At 36.0% G+C, this 22,631-nt stretch overlaps 1 protein-coding gene and 2 pseudogenes across 2 annotated transcripts; 2 read left to right on the top strand and 1 right to left on the bottom strand.

Annotated features, from left to right (window-relative positions):
* The first annotated feature begins 207 nt into the window (after window positions 1–207).
* LOC143579116 (protein PHR1-LIKE 3-like) lies at window positions 208–5,325 on the top strand. The gene is made up of 6 exons (XM_077062506.1): window positions 208–496; window positions 2,296–2,372; window positions 2,756–2,810; window positions 3,073–3,151; window positions 3,863–3,932; window positions 4,902–5,325. Exons 1-6 carry the CDS (start codon window positions 307–309, stop codon window positions 5,214–5,216), a joined length of 786 nt encoding a protein of 261 aa, XP_076918621.1. The 5' UTR covers window positions 208–306; the 3' UTR covers window positions 5,217–5,325.
* Window positions 5,326–11,060: 5,735 nt separating this feature from the next.
* LOC143579107 (putative calcium-binding protein CML22) lies at window positions 11,061–14,650 on the top strand (annotated as a pseudogene). Its single transcript, XR_013143399.1, has 5 exons — window positions 11,061–11,201; window positions 12,619–12,861; window positions 13,655–13,856; window positions 13,928–14,102; window positions 14,400–14,650. The product of XR_013143399.1 is annotated as a putative calcium-binding protein CML22 (transcript).
* Window positions 14,554–17,292, bottom strand: LOC143579106 (receptor like protein kinase S.2 pseudogene; annotated as a pseudogene).
* Between the last annotated feature and the right edge of the window lie 5,339 nt (window positions 17,293–22,631).

The following is a 22,631-nucleotide window of genomic DNA, read 5'->3' as shown; positions in this document are numbered from 1 at the left end:
TACTCTCTTTTCCACTACTTTAATTATCTTTCCATGTTATATAAACAAAACACTTCCACATTTACATAAAATAAATAAATCTCTAACTCCCAATTTCAAAACATTTCCAAATAAACCATCAAAAACAGTAAAAAACAATAATGTTATGTCCACCACCAGAACATAACACTAAGTACAACACATCACACAACACAAAACAAAACAACACAACACAACACAACACAACACATCACTGTCTGCCTCTTTACCCTTAAATGCATGCACTTCATTTCATCATCAAATCTCTTTTAAAACATTAACCCACAAATGTTTCATCATCATCATCACTCCATTCCGTTAGAAGACTACCCACGGCCGTTAACCACCGCCACTGCCACCAATCTGGTCGGAGACCCATGTCTGGTGCTCACCACAGATCCCAAGCCGCGGCTCCGGTGGACGGCTGAGCTGCACGAGAGATTTGTTGACGCCGTCACTCAGCTCGGTGGCGCCGATAGTTAGTTTTCATTTTCATTTTCACTCACATTGTTAATTGTTTTATGATTAGGGTTTTGTTGGGGGTAATTTAGGGTTTTCACATTGTTATGGGTTTAAATTGGTAGCTAATTTGTGGTGGGTTGACTGTTAAGTCAAATTGTTGACTAAAGTGTTGTAAAGTTGACTTCTTGAGTAGAAGAATTTGTGTCCATGGTTAGGGTTTTATTGGGGGTAATTTAGGGTTTTCACATTGTGGTTTGAAGCTCTAAATTGGTAGCTAATTTGTGGTGGTTTTATGTTGGGAAATGGTGGGTTGACTGTTAAAGTCAAATTGTTGACTAAAGTGTTATGAAGTTGACTTGGGTAGCAAGTTGATTTAGAGTGATAAATGTTATTAAAGAGTTTTAAGTAGAGTTTGTTTGATATGGAACTTAATTTGAGTTGAAATTAGTCACTGTTGTAGAACTCGCTAGGCGCTAGTCGGTTGTAATTTCTAAATTTTTGAAATTATATATTTACATGTGGCATTTTTCAAGATTTTATATATAATTTTTCAAACTTATTAATCGGGTTGGATTAATAAGTATAAAATAAATTTTCAAATACTTTAGATTTTGACTGAAATTTGAATGATTTGGACCGGCTTTGACCGATCACTGATTATTGGGTCCGATTTGTTGATGCGGTTACACAGCTCGGTGGTGCCGATTGTTTTTTCGTTTGCACTGTTGTTGTATAGTTAGGGTCTTATTGGGGATAATTTAGGGTTTTTGCATTATGTTTTTTTTTTTAAGTTTAGTGATAGGTGGTGGTGAATTGCTGAATTGGGAGCTAATTTTTGGTGGTTTTATGCTGGAAAATGGTGGTGCTGACTATTAAAGTGAAATCGTTGACTAAAGTGTCGTAAAGTTGACTTCTTGAGTAGCAAGATTTGTTTCCATGGTTAGGGTTTTGCTTGTGGATTAGCAAGTTGACTTTAGAGTGATGAGTGTTGTTAAAGAGTTTTTTAAGTAGAGTTTGTTGGATATGAAACATAATTTGAGTTGAAATTAGTCGGTGTTGTAGAACTCACTAGGCGCTAATCGGTTGTTGTAATTTTATATCTAATTTAATTTTTTAAAATTATGTATATACATATGACATTTTTCAAGATCTTATAATATTATTTTTAAACTTTTTAATCAGATTGGATTAATAAGTATAATTTTTCAAAGAATTTGACAGATTTTGACCAAAACTTGAACGATTTGGGCCGATTTGGACCAACTTTGACTACCTCTGACCGGCTACTGATTATTGGGTCCGATTAGGTGAACTTTGAATTGGTCGCTCACCGATTACCAATTAATCGCCGACTAAAATGTTTTAAAGTTGACTTGAGTAGAAAGATTAGTTATTAAAGATTGTTAATTAGATTATGGCAGTTGGCATTTGAGTATCACTAATAATGCATTCATTCTTTTGGTTATTTAGCATGATAGAATCATAGAATGGTGAGTTTTAATTTTATCATACTTTTTTATACTAAAATTTAGTTATTTAGCGTGCTAGAATTGTGAATACCGAGTTTATTTTGCAGCTGGCAGTTAATATTGTGTTCATGTTTGATTACCCATATTTTATATTCTTCTTTAAGTTGAATCTTTTAGTTATTTGTCATGCTAGAATTGTGAATTTTAGTTTTGTTACACCCGTATGGATAGGCTATTATTTGTTGCTAGCTAGAGTCACCTTTTATCATTTTATGCACCTCTTTGACTTACTTTCTTAGATAATTTGTTAAAAATTTTAATTTAATTTTATGTATAATGGTTGCAGAAGCAACGCCAAAAATGATAATGAGAACAATGGGGGTTAAAGGCCTCACTCTCTATCATCTCAAGTCGCATCTGCAGGTTTGTTGTTTATTATCTACTGAAAACGGTATATTCAACTGTCATTACGTGTGACGGTAAAATAAAAGAATCGGTAAACACTAATTTATAGAAGATTGTTTTCATAATTGATAAAAAGTTGTTAGTCAGATATTAGTTTTAAGTACTCTTTAACAATATAAAAGAATGCCCTTTTTGGCATTTTATCATTAGTTCATTAAAATATTAATACAACTAATTATGTGACATGTTTCATTACATCTGATTTTCGGTTATGATCATTTAGTATCGCATAATCACTTCCAAAACGCACATCCAAACACCCTTACTTTTGAGATGTTCTTTTTTTAGATCTTTTTTTGTGAGTTTTCTTGTTTTAATTTACGCTGCGCGTGTATTTGCAGAAATTCCGAATGGGGAAACAATCATGCAAAGAGTTTTCAGAGAACTCTAAAGAAGGTACTGGCTTCTTATCATTGTAAATTAACAATACCAATTATGGTCTTTGGTATTAGATGAAAGACGTGTCACGTGTGACGGAAAATCATAAAAACTCGAGAAGTAAGTTGGGGAATATGATTTAGATGATAAATCTGAAAATCAAACAATAAGTTGATTTTTTTTACTCAATGTAAAGTAAAATCTGATTATATGATATTTTATTAGGATTTCTAATTTTTATATAAATTGTAACCGATTGTGCGTACGGTTTGATCTACAGTGTCTTGCATCGCTGAGAGCCAAGAAATGACCTCATCAACGTCATCTTCTGCAAGAATGATGCCACAAGACTTAAACGAGTAAGTTCCGTTTCTTAAATTCTTGATCCTTGTTACCAAATTTGCTCAGGGACTCGCGATCCCCGTATTGGATCGTGATGTACCAAATCGAAATTCGCTACGTTCCAAATCGCTTCGGTACGCCATTCCAATCGTTCCAGTCGATGTTGGTTCTGCAAATTAGGTCGAGCAATTCGATTAAGTGGTACGCTGCGTTCCATTGTACCAATTGGCCTTCAAATCGTTCAAATTTAGGTTTAATGAAATGATATAAGAGGGAGGTCATTAGGTAGTTTGAATTTAAAGGATTTGGTAATTTTCTATTTTGAGCTGGGTAAACTGATCCGGACTCTATGGGACACCGTACCGGATTTGTACCGAAATGAACCTACCCCCCCCCCCCCTCGTACTGAATTCGCTCCAAGAGCCTACTAGCGTACTCAAACCGCGTACCCGTACCGGAGCGAACCGTGAATTAGGTAACTATGTTCTTGATTGGATAAGGTGTGTTGTGTAACGGGCGAAAATTGGGTATTTATTTGGTATGTGTTGGGTTGGCCTGTAAACTATAAATTTGTGTAAATCATCCTTGGAGGTTTAGTATTGCTGAAAGTAAACTTTGGTGACTTTTTGACCCGTTTTGACACTTTGATCGTTCTACTCCCGTTTAAAATTAAACATATCTCGAAGCGTAACATTAATTAATTTGCTTTTTTTGGGTTTATGGAACAGTGGATTTGAGGTTACAGAAGCTTTGAGAGTGCAGATGGAAGTCCAAAGAAGACTACACGAACAACTAGAGGTTAGTGTGTGTCTTTGGTAATTTTGGTTAAAAGAAAGGGTAATTAGCAATATTTGGTTCAAAGAAAGGGTAGTTAGGTAATTTTGGTTAAAAGAAAGGGTAAATAGGTAATTTTGGTTTGCCCTTTATTACAAGCAATTTACCAGCCAGTACGATTTAGGGATGGTAGTCGGCCAGGTGCCACCTCTCAACCCAGCCAGTTCACTGGTACGGGTTTTGGTAATCCCAGTAATATACCCAATTATAAAATTGTATCACGTACACGTCGGGCATACGTTACTGTGAGATATAACCCTCTTATGGTGTTTTGTGGGAAGCATCCTTGTTGGATTAGGGGTATAAACAAGTCGGCTCGTTTATTATTTATTAATTAATGTATATACATCTGTAATTTTTTGCCTGTATATTTTAACTGTAGTTTTTATATATAATAATTAATATCATAAAAATATACATATTTAATATATTGTTTAAAGTTACATAAATAATAGGCTCATTTAAGCTCTGGAGCTCAATAAGTGAAGCCCGGTCTTAGGGTTGTTTATTAAACAAGCTTAGTTTTGGGCTCAAGCTTGTTAAGCTTGGCTCAATTCGAGCTTTCAGCGGGCCGATATCAAGTAGCTCACCTCACTAGTGGCTTGGCTCGTTTAACCCCTACTAGGCCGAAACCTATGTTAAATTCATGTCAGAAACCAACTTGAAATATAAAAAATTCAAATATATTTCTAGCAATTTTAAAAATTAATAATTTTATTAGAAGTTTCTAACAACTTCAACATACTGTTTATTATATTTTCAAAGTTATATAAAATATTAATATATTCAGTTTCTACATGGGTAAATAAGATCAGGTGATCTGGAAAATTTTAAAAACTACATTAGCATAGCCGGATCAATACCTGAACACCTGTTCTGAATGTCTCAGGTTTCCAGTTTGCTAGTCGGGTTCTGATTTTCTGATTATTCCAGGTTCAACAACGTCTCCAGCTGAGGATCGAGGCGCAAGGAAAGTATCTTCAATCGATATTGGAAAAAGCGTGTAAAGCGTTAAACGATCAAGCAATCGCAACTGCTGGACTGGATGCAGCTAGAGAGGAACTATCTGATCTGGCAATCAAGGTAACCAACGACTGTCTGCCACCTCTCAACCCGACTCCTTCACTCACTCAAGTTGATCATGGGCCCGCAAATGACAACTGTTTGAGCTCTCAGGCTGCAGCCCTGAACAAGAGGCAACGGGTCATGTTTATGCAAGCCGAGTGGAAAGCGGCTAATATAGGATAGGTTGTCGGGAACATGTTCTTGTTTGTCCGTTAACATTTTGTTGGATTTTCGGTAACGTTAGGGTAAAGTAGATGGATATTATTAAGTAGGGATTTTATTTTATTAACGTGTTTCCAGCGACGTTTAGTCGATGTTACCCATGCGCACACACAAACCCGATCACCAGCCACCTCCATTTCCTCAACTCAACTGCCACTAAGTAAACCAACAGCACCATCACCGTCGCAGCTTAACAAACACGCGTATTTAAATAAAAGGCAAATTGTATTTTAATAATCCCAACTTAATGCAATTGGCTGATAATAATCCTAACTTTAAAAATAGTTGTATACTGGTTGGTCCCAACTTTAACACTATTTGTTTTTATTGGGCCTCCGTTAAAAAAAACTTAACGACGTTAAGTTTTTTTCAAGTTCCAAACTGATATTGTTATGGCTTTTGATTGGAACGAGAATACGAGTCAATTGATGTAAACTTACCTCCAAGCGGTGGTCCAAACGACTAAAGGATGTTTCAATTCCGGTTTAATTAACAAAAATCAAGTTGTTTGAAGTGTCGTTTCGAGTTAAGTTTTTCATCAATCAATTCGTATTCTCATTCCGATCAAAAGCCCTAAAGCATCAATTTGAAATTTAGAAAAAAGCAATAACGCCGTCAAGTGCTTTTTAACAGAGGTCCAATGGAAACAAATAGTGTGAAAGTTGGGACCGGTGACATACATTTTCAAAGTTGGGATTATTATCGGTCAACTGCATTAAGTTAGAATTATTATAATCCAATTTCCGGAGCATTGATTCCCCATAACGAATAGGCTAGCTCTATCTCTCAATTACCTATCCTGTGCTCGAGAAGGCCCCTCAGTTTGCCTAAATGAAATATCAAATAGCTTATAGTCTAGCGGCATTAAAGTGTGTAGCAATTGTGTTCCTTCTTAAGTGGTTAAGGGTTTAGACGATATGAGGTTTTAAATTTTAATATCATAATTAACCAAGTCAAATAGTTACAAAGACCAAAGATATTTATTGCTTAATTATATAAATATTCCTTAATAACATCAAGAGTGTACAAAGTGATGTTCTCACTCAAGTATGAGGGTTTGGGTCCCACGGAGGACAAACTATAAATTTAGATTTAGTATCAATAGGTATGTGAGTTGGTCGTTCTAACATCTTAACAAGTAATATAAAGCATTGCATATACGCTTTTGGCGGTGGAATCGCAAATGTTGTGAGCAAGTGAATGAGTGATGCCATATTTTCTCCTTATTCCAACAATATCTCAGAAGTGACGATGTTAATAAGGATGTTTAGCTAAAAAGTATGGCATGATAAAATGGTCATATAACAAGAACTTACGTCGATGACCAAACAACATCAGAAGGCCCATCAGAATGTGATTCTACTAGACTCACTATTGTATCACATGTCATTGAGATAGTATTATTACTCATTATAAATTATAAATATGAAGTAGAATGAAGATAGTTTGTGTTTATCATAATGGAGAGCTAATTGAATTTATATGCACACTTTCCCATCATCACCAATGCATGATTACATATAACATTGGTGTATACGTCTATACACACATGCATGATGCATGTTGTGATTACCTAAACAAACATATAGTAAATTGAGTAGATGACCACATGGCATCCCAAGTAGCTCACCTCCTGAGCCGCTTGGCTCGTTTCAGTATCGATGTCAAGCTCATCCCTAATTTCTCATCAAAAGGATTAACAGTGGCGGACCCAGAAAATTTTCTCACAGGGGCTGGAAATTTTTTGGGTCATTCGGGTCGGGTCAAATCGGTATGTATTATTTCAATGGTCTAGTTTGGCCGTTCCTGTCAGACCGAGTCGGATCTGGTCATATGATCTTTTATTTACGTCAAAAGTAGAAGAGAAATCTGCATTTTGTCTCCCTGCTTTATATCGTCGCGAGATGGGTTAACTCCTGAAAAAGATTTTGCGAACTTTGTGCCCCTATGTTTCTCCGGCGGGTTCTTCTGACTCCTACCGTCAGTTGACCGTCCGTTGACCGTTGGTATTTTAGTAATAATACCAACACATTAAGGGTATTTTAGTAATCTTCTTTTAATAAATTATAAATATAATAATAATAGTAATAATATAATAATAATAAGAGATAATAATAATAATAATATTAATAATACAACAGCAGCTCATCATCATCATATTCATCATCATAGCACCATCTCCGGCGCTGACACTCGTTTCTCCGGCGACCCATAAGTCGTTCCGACCAAAACCCCTAATCTCCGGCACCATGTCGCCATGGATTCCGGCCATCTCGTTTTTCCGGTCATTCGGGTGAAAAGTTTACTAAAAAACGGTTCGTTTGGTTGTTTTCGGGTTAAAAGTTTACTAAAAAACGGTTCGTTTGGTTGTTTTCGAGTTAAAAGTTTACTAAAAAACGGTTCGTTTGGTTGTTTTCGGGTTAAAAGTTTACTAAAAAACAGTTCGTTTTGTTGTTTTCGGGTTAAAAGTTTACTAAAAAACGGTTCGTTTGGTTGTTTTCGGGTGAAAAGTTTACTAAAAAAACGGCTCGTTTTGGTTGTTTTCGGGTTAAAAGTTTACTAAAAAACGGTTCGTTTGTTTGTTTTCGGGTGAAAAGTTTACTAAAAAACGGCTCGTTTTGGTTGTTTTTGGGTTAAAAGTTTACTAAAAATCAGTTTGTTTGTTTGTTTTCGGGTGAAAAGTTTAATAAAAAACGGTTCGTTTCGGTTGTTTTCGGGTTAAAAGTTTACTAATAAACGGTTCGTTTGGTTGTTTTCGGGTGAAAATTTTACTAAAAAATGGTTCGTTTGGTTGTTTTCGGGTGAAAAGTTTACTAAAAAACGGCTCGTTTTGATTGTTTTCAGGTTAAAGTTTTACTAAAAAACGGTTCGTTTGGTTGTTTTCGGGTTAAAAGATTACTAAAAAACGGTTCGTTTGGTTGTTTTCGGGCGAAAAGTTTACTAAAAAACGGTTCGTTTGGTTGTTTTCGGGTGAAAAGTTTACTAAAAAAACGGTTCGTTTTGGTTGTTTTCGGGTTAAAAGTTTACTAAAAAACGGTTCGTTTGGTTGTTTTCGGGTGAAAAGTTTACTAAAAAACGGCTCGTTTTTGTTGTTTTCGGGTTAAAAGTTTACTAAAAAACGGTTCGTTTGTTTGTTTTCGGGTGAAAAGTTTACTAAAAAACGGTTCGTTTTGGTTGTTTTCGGGTTAAAAGTTTACTAAAAAACGGCTCGTTTTGGTTGTTTTCAGGTTAAAATTTTACTAAAAAACAGTTCGTTTGGTTGTTTTCGGGTTAAAAGATTACTAAAAAACGGTTCGTTTGGTTGTTTTCGGGCGAAAAGTTTACTAAAAAACGGTTCGTTTGGTTGTTTTCGGGTGAAAATTTTACTTAAAACGGCCCGTTTCGTTGTTTTCGGGCGAAAAGTTTACTAAAAAACGGCGCGTTTGGTTGTTTTCGGGCGAAAAGTTTACTAAAAAACGGCCCGTTTGGTTGTTTCGGGCGAAAAGTTTACTAAAAAACGGTTCGTTTTGGTTGTTTTCGGGGTAAAAGCTTACTAATAAACGGTTCGTTTGGTTGTTTTCGGGTGAAAATTTTACTAAAAAACGGTTCGTTTGTTTGTTTTCGGGTGAAAAGTTTACTAAAAAACGGTTCGTTTGGTTGTTTTCGGGCGAAAAGTTTACTAAAAAACGGCTCGTTTTGGTTGTTTTCAGGTTAAAATTTTACTAAAAAACGGTTCGTTTGGTTGTTTTCGGGCGAAAAGTTTACTAAAAAACGGAGCGTTTCGTTGTTTTTGGGCGAAAAGTATACTAAAAAACGGCCAGTTTGGTTGTTTTCGGGCGAAAAGTTTACTAAAAAACGACTCGTTTGGTTATTTTCGAGCGAAAAGTTTAGTAAAAAACGGTTCGTTTCGGGTGAAAAGTTTAAAAATATGATGATTTTGATGATATAGATATGATGATATATATGATGATTATGATGATAAAGATATGAAAATATGGATATATGGAGAAGATGATGATGAGGATGAGAAACTCTTTAAATTAATAAAGATTATATATTTCATATAATATAACTATAAACAAACACTTGTTTAGTTCAAACGGTAAGTTTTGCTTGTTGTTAACCCAAAGGTCGGGGGTTTGAACCCCGGCCGCTACACTATTTGAAAGAATTTTTTGATTTAGTTATAAACTCAGGGGTAAAATGGTCATTTCAACCTTTTTTGTTCAGTCAACTGACGGCAGGGGCACAGACTAACCCGCCGGAGAAACATAGTGGCCCAAAGTTCGAAAAAATCTTTTTCAGGGGTAAACCCATCAAATATGGATATAAATCAGGGAGACCAAATACAGATTTCTCAAAGTAGAATATGGTTTTCTTTTAACATTTGACAGGATCTGAAAAAAGATCATCCACTTCAATAAATCTAGGAGTCTTAGAAGATGATCCTTGATTATCTTCTACTTTGTTTTTTATTGAGAAATCCTTCCATTAAGAGATTCATTATTCTTTCTTCCTACAAACTATTATCAAACATAAATACAATCAAACTATCAAGTGATCAAACAAAAACTCTCAAAAATTAGACTTGGGTTGGGTAGTAAGCTAAAAAATGTGTATGGTTGAATGAATTGGGTTTTGGGCTTAAAGAAGTGGTTAAAGAATTGAGTTGAATATTGGACTGTTGGACTTAAAAATTGATATTAAATTCAATTTAATTAAAAAAATATTTATATTTTATATTACATTTAGATAATTATATTGGTAAAAGTTTCCATTTTATTTTATTTTTTATTAGGTTATTCTCAAACTTTTATGGGAATCTTCTCGAAATTTTACAAGGATCGATATCAAAATTTCACAGAAACTGATCGAAATTTTAAGACCATATTAATTAATACTAAAAAAGATTCAACAAAATCCGCGATGATTAACAACTAATAAACCACTCTTTGGTTGAAATAAACATAAACAAACAATATTCATGACCACAGTTGGACGAATATGGTCTCTGTTTATGTTCCTCTATCTAGTTAATTAAACAAAACTCTTTGTTCATGTTTGCTCATTTATTAACAAGAAAACATAAAAGAACTTCTCGTCAAACCGTTTAAAAACATTTCATCGGACGTTCGGTTCGTATACACCCCTTTAAAATAACTTTGTGATTACTATTACTTCTATATATGAACTAGAACTTTGGTGCCGAAAGTGCTCTATTGGGCCACTTGGCGGCACCGTATCAATCCTGTGAATTTTGTTTTGCTCTATTGGGCTACTTGGCGGCACCGTATATGAACTAGAACTTTGTGATTATTATTTAGTTCAGTTACCATAACAAATGCAATGGAAACCGACCAAATGTCAATTTTTCTTGTTTTAGTTTCAGTACAATAACGAAGCTGACGGAAACCGACCAAATTCGAGTAGACTCACCTCTTCAACGCCTGTGACTGACAACGCTCGGGTTTTACCAACGCGCGCACGTTTACCATCTGACCCCCCCCCCCAATTGGCCATTGGTCCACCTTCATATTTATACATTTTTTTCATTTTTTAACTCCAATACCGTATGAGTATAATCAAAACTGACCGAATTCGTGTCGAATTCCTGCCACAGTGACCGAGACCAACAAGGCGACAACGCTTATATGATGAATTAACTTTTTTGGAATTTAACGCTCAAACTTTACCAACAATGTCTATACCTAACAAACATAACCGATACTAAAACGAATTCACTTGTGCACATAACGCTCGGGTTTTATCGACAGCCGGCACGAAAGTTGACATATAAAAATAAGAGAAACTGTTTCATTCCATCACTTTTACAAGAACCTGATTCCTTACCAAAATGCTTCCATTAATTTCTTCCTTTCCACTAATACTCTCATTCTTATTCTCCTTCCATTTACGTGACCTAATAACAAGATCACTTCATTCAAACAATAATAATATCGTCAATGAGTAAGTTAACTTATATCAATTTATGTTACTTGATGCTGCTAATGTTTTCAGTATTCTAACACCTACTTTGCGTGATTTGATTGTGATCGTTATCAACTTATCGTTATCGCTTTGTTATTCACTTCGATCGTTACATGACTTAAGTTTACGAATTACGATCATGCTAGAATTAGAAGTTTAGGACGTTAACATATTTGAATTTTTAAGTTATCGGTTCGGAATGGTAGCCCGGCTCGTTTATTATTTATTAATTAGTTTTTATATGTTTTAATTTATTTTTATGTATTTTGAGAAAACCTTAAATGAGCCTAAACTTGGCTCGAGCTCGTGTAGTACTTTAAATGAGCTAAAACTCGGCTCGAGCTTGGTTGCGCAGTGTGGAATTAATACATATAAGTCCAAAAGAGGTTAAACTTTAAAATACAAAAGAATCTTTAAGGCTTGACGAGCCTAAACGAGCTTCCTGTCAAGGCTCGAGCTCAGGCTCAAAAAGGCTAGGCTCAATTCAAGTTTTTGATCATTCGATCTGAGTACCTAGCGAGCGGCTCGGCTCCCTTGATTAGAATGAAATTATTGCTTTAGAACTTTGCCCTAATCTGCATAAATCAACACAGAAAATACATGTTTAATTCATCTTGTAGTGATTTGAATTTTGATAGTAGAGAACTAGCTTGCCTAATATTATTGCTAATATGCTAAAATTAAAACGATAAAAATTTTGAATTTTTAAGTTATTGATTCTGAACGGTGCCAGAGCTCGGCTCGTTTATCATTTATTAATTACTTTTTATACATTGTATATATTTTGATAAAACCTTAAACGAGCCTAAGCTTGGATCGAGCTCGTGTAGTACTTTAAACGACCTAAAACTCAGCTCGATCTCGGCTGTGCAGTGTGAAATTAATGCATAGAAGTCTAAAAGTGGTTAAACTTAAAACTTAAAAATATATAGGCTCGGTAAGGCTCTACTAGCCTAAATGAGCTTCCCATAAAGACTCGAGCTTGATAAGTAAATGAGCTTTATCTGAGGTTCGGGCTTGGCTCGGGCTCGAAAAGGCTAGGGTTGATTCGAGCTTTCTATCGATCCGATCTTGAGCAGTTCGCGAGCAGCTCAGCTCGTTCGCATCCTTGATTAGAATGCAGTTTTTGGTATACAGCTTTGCTTCATTACAGAGAGTTTCATCAAACTGCATATATCAACACAGAAATTACATGTTTAATTCATCTTGTACTTATTGCTAGTGCTTTGAATTTTGATCGTAGGTTATGATTATGTTGGAGATAGAATGCTAAAATAATCTAATTTTACAATTATTGGTTTACATTTGTGCACTAATCTGATACATACCAGAGAATTCAGTTACTTTCAATATTATCACCAAAACAAGTAAATTACATGTTTAATATCTTTTGAAGGTACGTCTCGACTGTGCCCGTCTCTTAAGTCATTATCCAACAGATTTGGAGGCATTCTGCGTTGTTGCAATTCAACAGACAAGTATGAGAGGTTGGACAGTGAGCTTGAGAGGAAAATGATGGAGGCTAAACAAAGAAGTGCTCAAAGAGATAATAAAATTAAATCCATCAATAGCATTATTTTGAGGTTCCCTCAGTACCGAGAAGGTTTGGAAGAAATTAGGGGCGTTTTTCGACAGTTCGGTTAGTTTAACAGGATTTTAGTTTCAACCTTCTTATGCTTGTTTATTTGTTAATGCTTTTAATTTTGTGGATCCTCTTTATTTGGTGTGCAAAGAATTATAAATGTGATAGGCGTTATAGGTTGTTTATAGACTTATGAAGCAGATGGTGATTAGTAAATTAGAGTTAGCTAACTTTATTATATCTTAATAGTTTGTTTTCTTAAGGCAACTCCTTGTTTCTTTCTCAATGCATGACTATATTGACCCTATATAGTAAAAAATCAGATTAAACAAGTTTGTTTAATAAAGCACATAGAGGTCTCGGGTTCGAATCTAGCTTCCACTGTTTTCTGTAGGGGGGGTGCATGAAACCAAAATAACCGAACCGATATCGAAATAACCGAACCAAACAAAAATCGACAATTTGGTTTTATGCTTTTGTAAAAACCGAACTCCAGATTCGATTTTGTTTGTAATTAAAACCGAACCAAATTTACAGATTTTCACTATTTACTTTTAATATAAAGTAGTTTATAAGAATCTAATAAATAGTGGAACCCAAATGTATAATGATTGATTAATTATTAATAAACAGATATACCTTGGCGCAAATTCATTATTTTGGGCCAATCTTATTTTGGCCCAAAGTTTTATGCCCAAATGGCAAAATCGAAAAAGCCGAAAACTGGAAAAACCAAAACCATACCCTTTTCAAAAACTCAAAAACCGAAATCTCGATTTTTGGTTTGGTTGGAGCCCAAAGACGATGATTTAATTTTTATTCTCCTCACATAATTTCCTTTCTCATTCAGATGTTGATTCAAATGGAATTATTGACCGCGAGGAGCTAACAAAATGCTTACAAAAGCTGCAATTTGACTGCACAGAACAAGAAATTAATGACCTTTTTGAGTCTTGTGACTTGGGCAAGAACAAAGGCATGAAATTTAATGAGTTTGTAGTTGTATTGTGCCTTATTACCTCCTTGGTGGTACTCTATCATCAACCCACACGGTAACCACAACATTCTTCAATCTTTTAACTGTTTTCTTAGCAAAATCTAATAAAATAAATTCTTGTTTTAGGCAACAACAATGGGATCTCCAGAACTTAAAGCAACATTTGATTCCATTATCGACGCGTTCTTGTTTCTTGATAAAAATGGTGATGGGAAGCTGGACAAGAAGGACGTAATCAAATCTATGAATGATGATTTCCCTAAGGAGAAATCTCCTACTCACATTACCATGAGTCGATTCAGTAATCTCCTAACTTTTAACTGCTAAAATGAAAGGTTTAACGTTCTAAAGTCGTATGCAAAATGCATAAAATCTCCTATAGTTTCTGTAATCCTATTTGATACATTAACCATCTACAATATTAAATAAAAGCAAAAGTCAAACCGACCTGTTTTGACTCCGCTAAAACTTACCCATTTGACCTGAACTTGTTTTTAACATTGCCCGCCGCGCCCATTTTATTACCTTTTTGCTAAACATTTGTTGTGCTAAATGCCATTTGACCCATTTTGATCATATTAAATTTGCATTAATGCAGAAGAAATGGACTGGAACAAGGATGGCAAAGTCGGGTTCAGGGAATTCCTCTTCTCTCTGGTGAACTGGGTCGGAATTGACTCGAATGACGATGTCCACATCACAGCAATCTAAGATCAAAAATGGTAACGAAAAATGTAATGTATACTTAAATCTTTATATTTGCAGAATACAACTTTGTGACACTCTTATTATGTTCTATATCTGGCTGAAAAATGTGTAATTAAAATTATTGTATTCCTAAAGCTTGAACTCTCCTGACTATTGACAAAGATAACATATTTCTTTCTTTCCATTCTTCACTTTTCTCCTTCCTTATCATTCTCTCCTTGAGGCTGGCGCGTTTGTCTAGTATGCTAACAACATGACTCATGGTCGGTCTCGACTCCGGGTTTGACCGCGTGCAAGCCATACCTAACTTAACCAACCTGGTCAACTCTTCATGATCATACTCCCCATTTAATCTAGAATCCACCAATTCTTTATAATCCCTCTTTCGGGTTTCGAACTCATGCACCCGTTTCACCAATAACACATCGGGCGTTCGGAAATCCACCGCCATTTGTCCACTCACCACCTCAAGCACCACTACACCGAAGCTGTAAACATCCACCATTGTGGTGGCTACCCCTGACTCCATGTATTCAGGTGCCATATACCCAAAAATCCCGTTGACAGAAGTGTTGACTTCCACATGATGGTCATGTTCGTTTCTTGTTAGAAACTCGGCTAATGCAAATGACCCGAGCCTCGGGTTCATATCGAGCTCGATTCCTATGGCAGATGAGGTTATGTTTCTGTGAATTACTTGTTGTTCCCATTCATCATGGAGGTAATGAATCGCGTTTGCGAGTGATTTCAAAATGTTGTATCGGTGTGTCCATTTTAAGACCGGTTGTGACCGTTGGTAGTTATGGTGAAATAGAAGTTGGCTTAGCATACGGCTAGCTGAATAGTTGTAAACCACGAGCATCTCACCTTGCTCGGTGCACCAGCCATGGAGCTGGACTAGGTTTCTGTGACAAAGCCGGCCCAAATTCGAAAGCTCGTTTGAAAACCGAACCCGTAAAGCTGGGCATGTCTTCAAACCGAGCCGCTTCACTATTATGTCTTGGTTGTCAATGACACCATAGTACGCAGTCCCGAAGTCGAGCTCAGCTAGCCGGTTAGAGTCCGAGAAGTTGTCCGTGGCAGAGATGATCTCATTGTAGGTTATCTCGCGTGGCGGTCTAACCATTGGGAATATTTTCGATGGGCCGCGGTTCGAATTGATCGTGCTCGAGATCATGCTATCGTCGATACTGTATCCAGTTTCTGTAATATTGGACCCCGAGATCACGCTCGGGATCATGTCATTTCCGCCAGTGTATCCGACACTGGTGGTTACATACAAGCTGTCTCCCTTGGCGGTGACGAAGGTGATTGTGCTTGCTGAAATGGAACTACTAGCTGCATTGGTGGTTGATGATGGTGTGGTGGTGGTGTCAGTAACATTGCTACTGCTAACCGGTGGAGATACCGAGATGTACCGAGGGTAAGTTTTGAAAAATGGAAGATCAGGGAGGTCAAGATATGTGCCCGAAAGCGATTCAATGAGGCTTTCGAGGATCCATTTCATGTCGGGTCGGGATTTCGGGTCGTGGAGCGTGCATAACAACCCGAGTTTAATCAAACGCTCGACATCATGAACTTTGTATGACCCGTCTTTTAACTGACGATCAACGGCTTTTGAAGTCATGTTTTCATCAGATAGTTCTCTAACCCAGTCAAGTAGAATAATCTTGTCATCCGGGAATGTAAGATCGATTGCTTTTCGTCCTGAAACAATCTCGAGCAGCACGATCCCGAAGCTGAAAACATCTGACTTGGCAGTGGCAGTACCTGTGTGGAAGCTCTCGGGTGACAAGTAACCAATCGTGCCGCCAATCCTCGTGGTTTCTGCGGCCCTAAACCGACGATGGTTCGCTGATGGTGTACTAATATGGTACTTGAGTTCATGTTCTAGCCACCGAGCCAACCCGAAATCACCTAGTCTTGCATTGTAGCTTGAATCCAGCATCACGTTACTCGTTTTCACATCGCGGTGTATAATTTGACCCTCGAGCTGTTCGTGGATGTAAAACAAAGCCGCACCAAGACCGATCACAATTTTCAGCCTCCGGTCCCACTGGAGTTTCACCCCAGCTCGCCCGAAAAGCACCCGGTCAAGGCTGCGGTTCGGCATATACTCATAAACAAGCAAGAGCTGATCATCGTGAACGCACCATCCACGTAACGGGACTAGATTCCTATGTCGAAGATTAGCCACAGCCGACAGCTCCGCCACGAAAGTCTTCTCGAACCGCTCACCGGTCTCCATCAAACACTTCACCGCCACCACGGTCCCGTCCCGTGGCAAAACCGCTCTATAAACTCTCCCAAACCCGCCACTTCCAAGTATTTCATCTTTACTAAACCCTTTTGTGCCTATGTAAAGCTCGGAGTAGCTAAATGTTTTCGGGCTATGGCCCGCAAACGCCTTCTCGTTTGGGAAATGAACCCCTTCGGTGTCATGGAATACAATAGACGGGTTTCTGCCCCATGCACCATGGTGGCAGAACCCGCAAGAACGAATATTAATCCTTGTGTGATACAAGCGGGCCAGAGCCCGCCTGATCACATCAGGGATGTGAATATTACACAACCGGTGTTTATGTTTGTGTTTGTGTTTGTGTGAGCGGATATCTAGTTGTTTAAGATCGTGGTCGCGGCCATGGTCATGGTTAACCGGTTTATCGTCGTTGTCGGTCGGTAAGACGAAGCAAAGGCTAGTGATGGGCATGGTTATGTTTGTTCTAATGGCATGAGTTTGTTTAGGAGTTGTATGGTGAAGGATATAAGTTACATAACTATTGAAATGCATAAACACTTAAATAGTTAAATAAGACTGTGTGAATCCGTGTGTGTGTGCGTGTTTTCTGACGTTTAATTTGCTTACTTGTATGGTTGACTTTTCTTAAATGTATTTGTACACACTGCATGAAAAGTTGTACACTTTTATAGTCTTTATTAGACACCTTCTTTTCATGTTTTTAACTTTTTGTTCTTTCTGACTTGGCTCCCTTAGATCTAGAACCATATGGTTATTGGTCAAAATTTAAAATCTTTATTACATGAAAAAAATGTAAAAAAAGATATTCGAGAATTAAAGAATTGCAACTTTATTAAAAAAAATAATGAAGTGGTTGAAATATTCTTTTAAGAAATGCAAAAGATGACAACAAACTTCTGGTATTTTAAATCATGTGGCCAGATAAGAATTAGGATAAACAATATTGAATTATTGATCGATAATATTTATGGTTGATAATATTTGAATTATCCTATAGAGGATGTGTAGACCATTTTAAGAAAGAGTGGATTTAAATCGGCAAAGAGAATATGAAATCTAAAGAAGAAGCCAAACCGTGTGGAACAAGTAAAGTATACCCTTTTGTAGTTTTGTTCATCATCGAAAGCCAGTGGCGGGCTCGAGTTGGAGGCCCATCTCTGGACGGTGGGGGTAGAGGTGCATAAATCGGGTTTTTTTAAATACTCGGGTTCGGTATGAAACCGGGTTCGAGTATGACCATTTTTAAATACTCGGGTTTTGGGTTTTTCGGGTTTTTTTTCCGGGTATAGATTGGATTTTTTAAAAGTTTGCACTTTTTAGAGGTATTTTTTGGGTATTCTTAAGGTATTTTTCGGGTATACATCAGGTATTTGAAATACCCGTTTCGGGTATTGGAATTACCTGGTTTCGGGTTTGGAACCGGTTCGGGTTTTCGGGTATTACCAGGCACAAATCGGGTCCGGTTCGGGTTTTAGTATCGAAATGCATACCCTATCCGTACCCTATGGTTAGGGTCGGGTACGGGTTCGGGTAATAAAATCCCGGGTATTAAAAAAACCGGTTGCAGATTTTATTTCGGGGTTTTTTTGTGCACCTCTAGGTGAGGGTGAGGGTGAGGGTGAGGGTGAGGTGGGGATGGGTTGTTTTTTCGTTTTCTTCTATCAAATGAAAATTTTGGGTCTGTTTGATAATGAAATGAACGAGAGAATGTAATGAAATGGTTTATTATCACTATATCGTTTTGTTTGGTTAATCTATGAGAATGCAACGAATTACTATTTTATGTTTGGTTGCCAAAAAAACATTGGAATGAAATACAAATGTCAAAAAAATGTCTGTCTCAAAGAAAGAAAATTTGCCTAAACAAAACATGGCAATGGCGACGGTGGTGCCAGCGACAACGACGGTAGTGGTGGTCAGGCGGTTATGGTGGTTGTTAGGCGGGGGTAGTGGAGGTGAGAGTAACAATGGTGGTCGACAAGCGGAGGCGATGGTGGCAGCGGCGATAGTGTGGACACTGGTGGTCAGGTGGTGGCGGCAGTGCCGATGGCGGCGACTGTGATAGTGGCAGTGGTGGTCAAGCGGCAGAAGTGGTGGTGGCGACGGCGGTATTGACGATGATAGCTATCAGGTGGTGACGTTGGTGGTTAGGTGGTGGTGGCAGCGACAGTGTTGACGGTGGTAGCCACCAGGTGGTGGCGCTGGTGGTCAGGTGGTAGTGACAGCGTCGGTGGTGGTTGCGATAGTGACACTGGTGAAGGCGCTCAGGATAGAGAATCTGCTCGACCCAATTCACTATTAAATTTAATCTAGTTTTGAACCAAGTGTGTTTGTTAGAAGCATATTATGTGTTTTTTTATGTAAAATAAACATAGTATGCAAACGAAATCTGTCTAGGATACTATTGTTTATGAAACAAACCAACCCTCAAAGTAATTGGAATCAAACCGTTAGTAGTGGTTTGGTTTGGTTATAAATTTGAACAGTTTGGTTTCAGTTTTCGATACTTATAAACGTTGGTATTGATTTACCATTGTCTGACCTAAAAACAATCAAAATCGGGCCATGAACACCCTAGGCATAACATAGGTTGAGTCGGCTTGATCAATGGTGAAGGTATTGAGGTGGCGCTAAGGTAGCAAAGCATAGAGAATGGAGAATCATGAGTATAACATATGACCTTGAGCATTCTCAACCTACTCTCCATTCCTATCTCTATAATTATACTAAAAAACACGACATTTCTTTCTCATATTTAGTTAAATAATATTTTTTTTATACTTTTATCATTACAGTTTTCCATCTGCTCTACTCACAACCAATTCGACAAATATAAAAAAATACATAGGGTCAAACTTTGGTTCCCTAAATTTACAAAAATTTACTAACGTTTCTCTTCCCACCTCTATAATTTACACTCACAACATCACCATATAATTTGCAAACTTCTCTCACATAATTTTGGGAGATATGATGAGAATGCTCTAATACCATTCGTCATGCTTCATTATGCGTCACATCAGCGTCATCTCACGACTCACCGCCATTCTCCTTCAACAATATTCTCCATCACTCAACCTATATTATAACCATCATTATTTCTTCATACATTTTAAAATATTTTAATAATAAACAAGCCTAAACCGAAAATTTTTTACCACCTCAACTAATGGAAGAGAAAGGCGTGCGTGGTTAGGATCATTCTCAATTTCTCATCACGCAAAGTCGAAGGAGAGAATGGAGGGACATGGTATTATAGGGAAGTTGATCAAACACAACAAAGTTATTTAGTTCTATAGTTTATATAATGTTGTTTTCATTGCTTATGTTTGCTTAAGTTTCAATTTTAGTTTTAACTTTTTAACATGAATTTGTATAATATATATTTTTAAATTTAAAAAATATATTTTTATATTACAAAGTTTAAAAAGAACTTAGTGTAAATAGTTTGATTATAAATAAATATAAAAAATGTTAATTATGTAAAAGTGTAATACATCAATCATCTATAAATTTTTCATCATTAAACCTATTTTTAATATTTTATTATAAATTAAATAGTATTTATTAGTTGTAAATCTTTAATAAACTATTTTATAATTTTAAAATAAATTTATTATTTATAATTCAATACGATTTAAATTGTAACATTTCAAAGCCATCTATTTTACTATCATGTGAATTTTATTAACCTTAAAAATGTATATAGCATTATTATTATTTTTATTATTATTATTTTAAAAGTTGTCAAACAACACAATATTTTAGAAAGGGCTTGGTAGTAACAACCCTAAATTATTAAAAGAAGAATTAAACAATATTAAATAACAATCAGCAACATATCACAAAAAAAGCAATAATGATTTGTTCTTTTAGATAAATGTGATTTCTTCTTTTGATCAAATTTTATGTGTTTTACTTTACTAAAGTATTTACAAATGATGTCCTTTATGTTTTAGAAAGATTGTATGTTTCATCATTTTCGTTAAGGTTAGTTTCTTTTAGTAAGTGTGATCATGTGCCTTATACACGAGGGCGGTTTTTTCGTTAAGTCTAATTGTATACTACTATTGCAATATGTCAAAATCAACGTGTCTTGCACACATGGTAGTTTTTTCCATTAAGTACACTTCCATACTAACACTCCAATATGTCAATGTCGATTTCTTAAATAATGAAATATTCTTCAAAGCAAGTAGCAATCAGTTATGTAATTCATTTCACATTTTTAGTAAATTAACATGCATCCTCTTTTAACTAATGACTAAACCCAAATTCAAATAAATTTTCTTTGGAAAGAGATGTTTATTTCTCATCGTTACCACACAATTGTAATGCATATTTTTCTTTCTTCATAATATTTTTTAGGTTTTTTATTATGAAAACTATTAAATTCATCAACATAACTAGAGAGTATCCTTCATCCTTGTAATATTTTAACTAGTTAAGCCTAGTGTCACAAATCCATCACTCCCATACAATTTGGTTCCCATCATAAGGCTATGTTATGGTTGCCCAAGTGCAGCGCCACCAACAGCCACGCAAGCAGATGACAGCGACAAAGGAGGTTAAACACCGTTACGAGGGGGCACCAACGGCAGAGTCGTGAGTGGGTTGGCATGTGCGAGAGTGCATATGATTGTGTCATCTTCAAGGCCAATGAAAATCCTTCAAATGAAGGGTGGGAACGTCATTAAATCCCTCCATAACACGTGGTCTAGTCTTTTGCAAAATACTTCGTTTTCACACAATATTCTAACCAATTATCAAATCAAAATATTATTCCTTACCGATTTTCTTAAATATGACTACATGGTTACAACATCTTTCAAGTTATATTGTCTTTGTTTCATCTTTTGGTTGTTGTGATAACCCAAAATTCTCATCTCATAGGGATTTTAATCAAGACAATTCAAATCAACTTATTTTGACATCTAATAAGCAGAGTTGAGTAGGGGAAAAAATTGAACTGCGAGTTTCTATCATATATGGGACTTAAACCTTAGACCTCATGCTCTTGTTGTTTTAAAGGTTTTTTCATTATCAATGGACAACCATGTTACTAACAACGCATATCAAAATATATACTAACCACTATGAAATGGAGGGTAAGAGAAAGCACATTTTAATTTGAAGTACACAGAATGGTTATTTCTTATCCTTTAATAAATATAAAAACAGTTACATATAAAAGTATAAAACACTACCAAGCTCATTTTTTTTATTATTTTCATAAATATTTAACTACTCGTTATCCATAATTTCACATATACCATATCTTCCATTTTTTTAGTAAAATCATTCTTAAATATATAATAAAAACAATTAAAAAAAATTTGTTACTTCAAAAGTTTAATTGAAGATGCATTTAAGGAGGGAGTTATAATGCGGAGGAGAGATGAGATAGAGTCGTTTTGTAGAATATCATCCTCATTATCATGTACGGATGCAGGGAAGACGGAAACCGTGTATTCTCATATACTTTGGGTCGTGAGATGGATAGACTTTTAGGGTTTACAGCTACACATGTAAACTCGTTTTTGTTTTTTTAACAATAAATATTACTACTATCAAATAAACCTTTTATTACTCTTTGTAGTGAGCATATTTTCTTTGTTTATTATAACTTCATGCATAACTATCTTACTGTCTAGAATGCATGCGTCCTGAAGGTTCTAGATATCGACGAAGTCATTTTCACAAACAACTATTTAGAATGTTGAATAAAGTTTTAACATGTGCGAAGACTTGTTAATTTCCAAATTTCTTCTCGTCTTGTACGTGACTTGTAATTTGTACTTATCCAACCAAAAGTTTTCTTTTTATTTAATTTATAATCTACATCACTATTATATTTATATT

This window comes from Bidens hawaiensis, unplaced genomic scaffold (genome assembly GCF_021521415.1).
Source record: "Bidens hawaiensis isolate Kalapana, Puna unplaced genomic scaffold, B.hawaiensis_p1.1 tig00029602_1, whole genome shotgun sequence".
NCBI lineage: Eukaryota > Viridiplantae > Streptophyta > Magnoliopsida > Asterales > Asteraceae > Bidens > Bidens hawaiensis.
The sequence above is the reverse complement of the archived record's forward strand: the minus strand, read 5'-3'. Positions and strand labels throughout refer to the sequence as shown.

What these genes read in the sequence shown, in the direction of transcription:
- LOC143579116 (XM_077062506.1), top strand. Translation starts at nt 307, where the DNA reads ATGTTTCATCATCATCATCACTCCATTCCGTTAGAAGACTACCCACGG. An exon ending in ATCTCAAGTCGCATCTGCAG is followed by an intron (nt 2,373 to 2,755) that starts GTTTGTTGTTTA and finishes GTGTATTTGCAG; the next exon opens with AAATTCCGAATGGGGAAACA. An exon ending in TTCAGAGAACTCTAAAGAAG is followed by an intron (nt 2,811 to 3,072) that starts GTACTGGCTTCT and finishes TTTGATCTACAG; the next exon opens with TGTCTTGCATCGCTGAGAGC.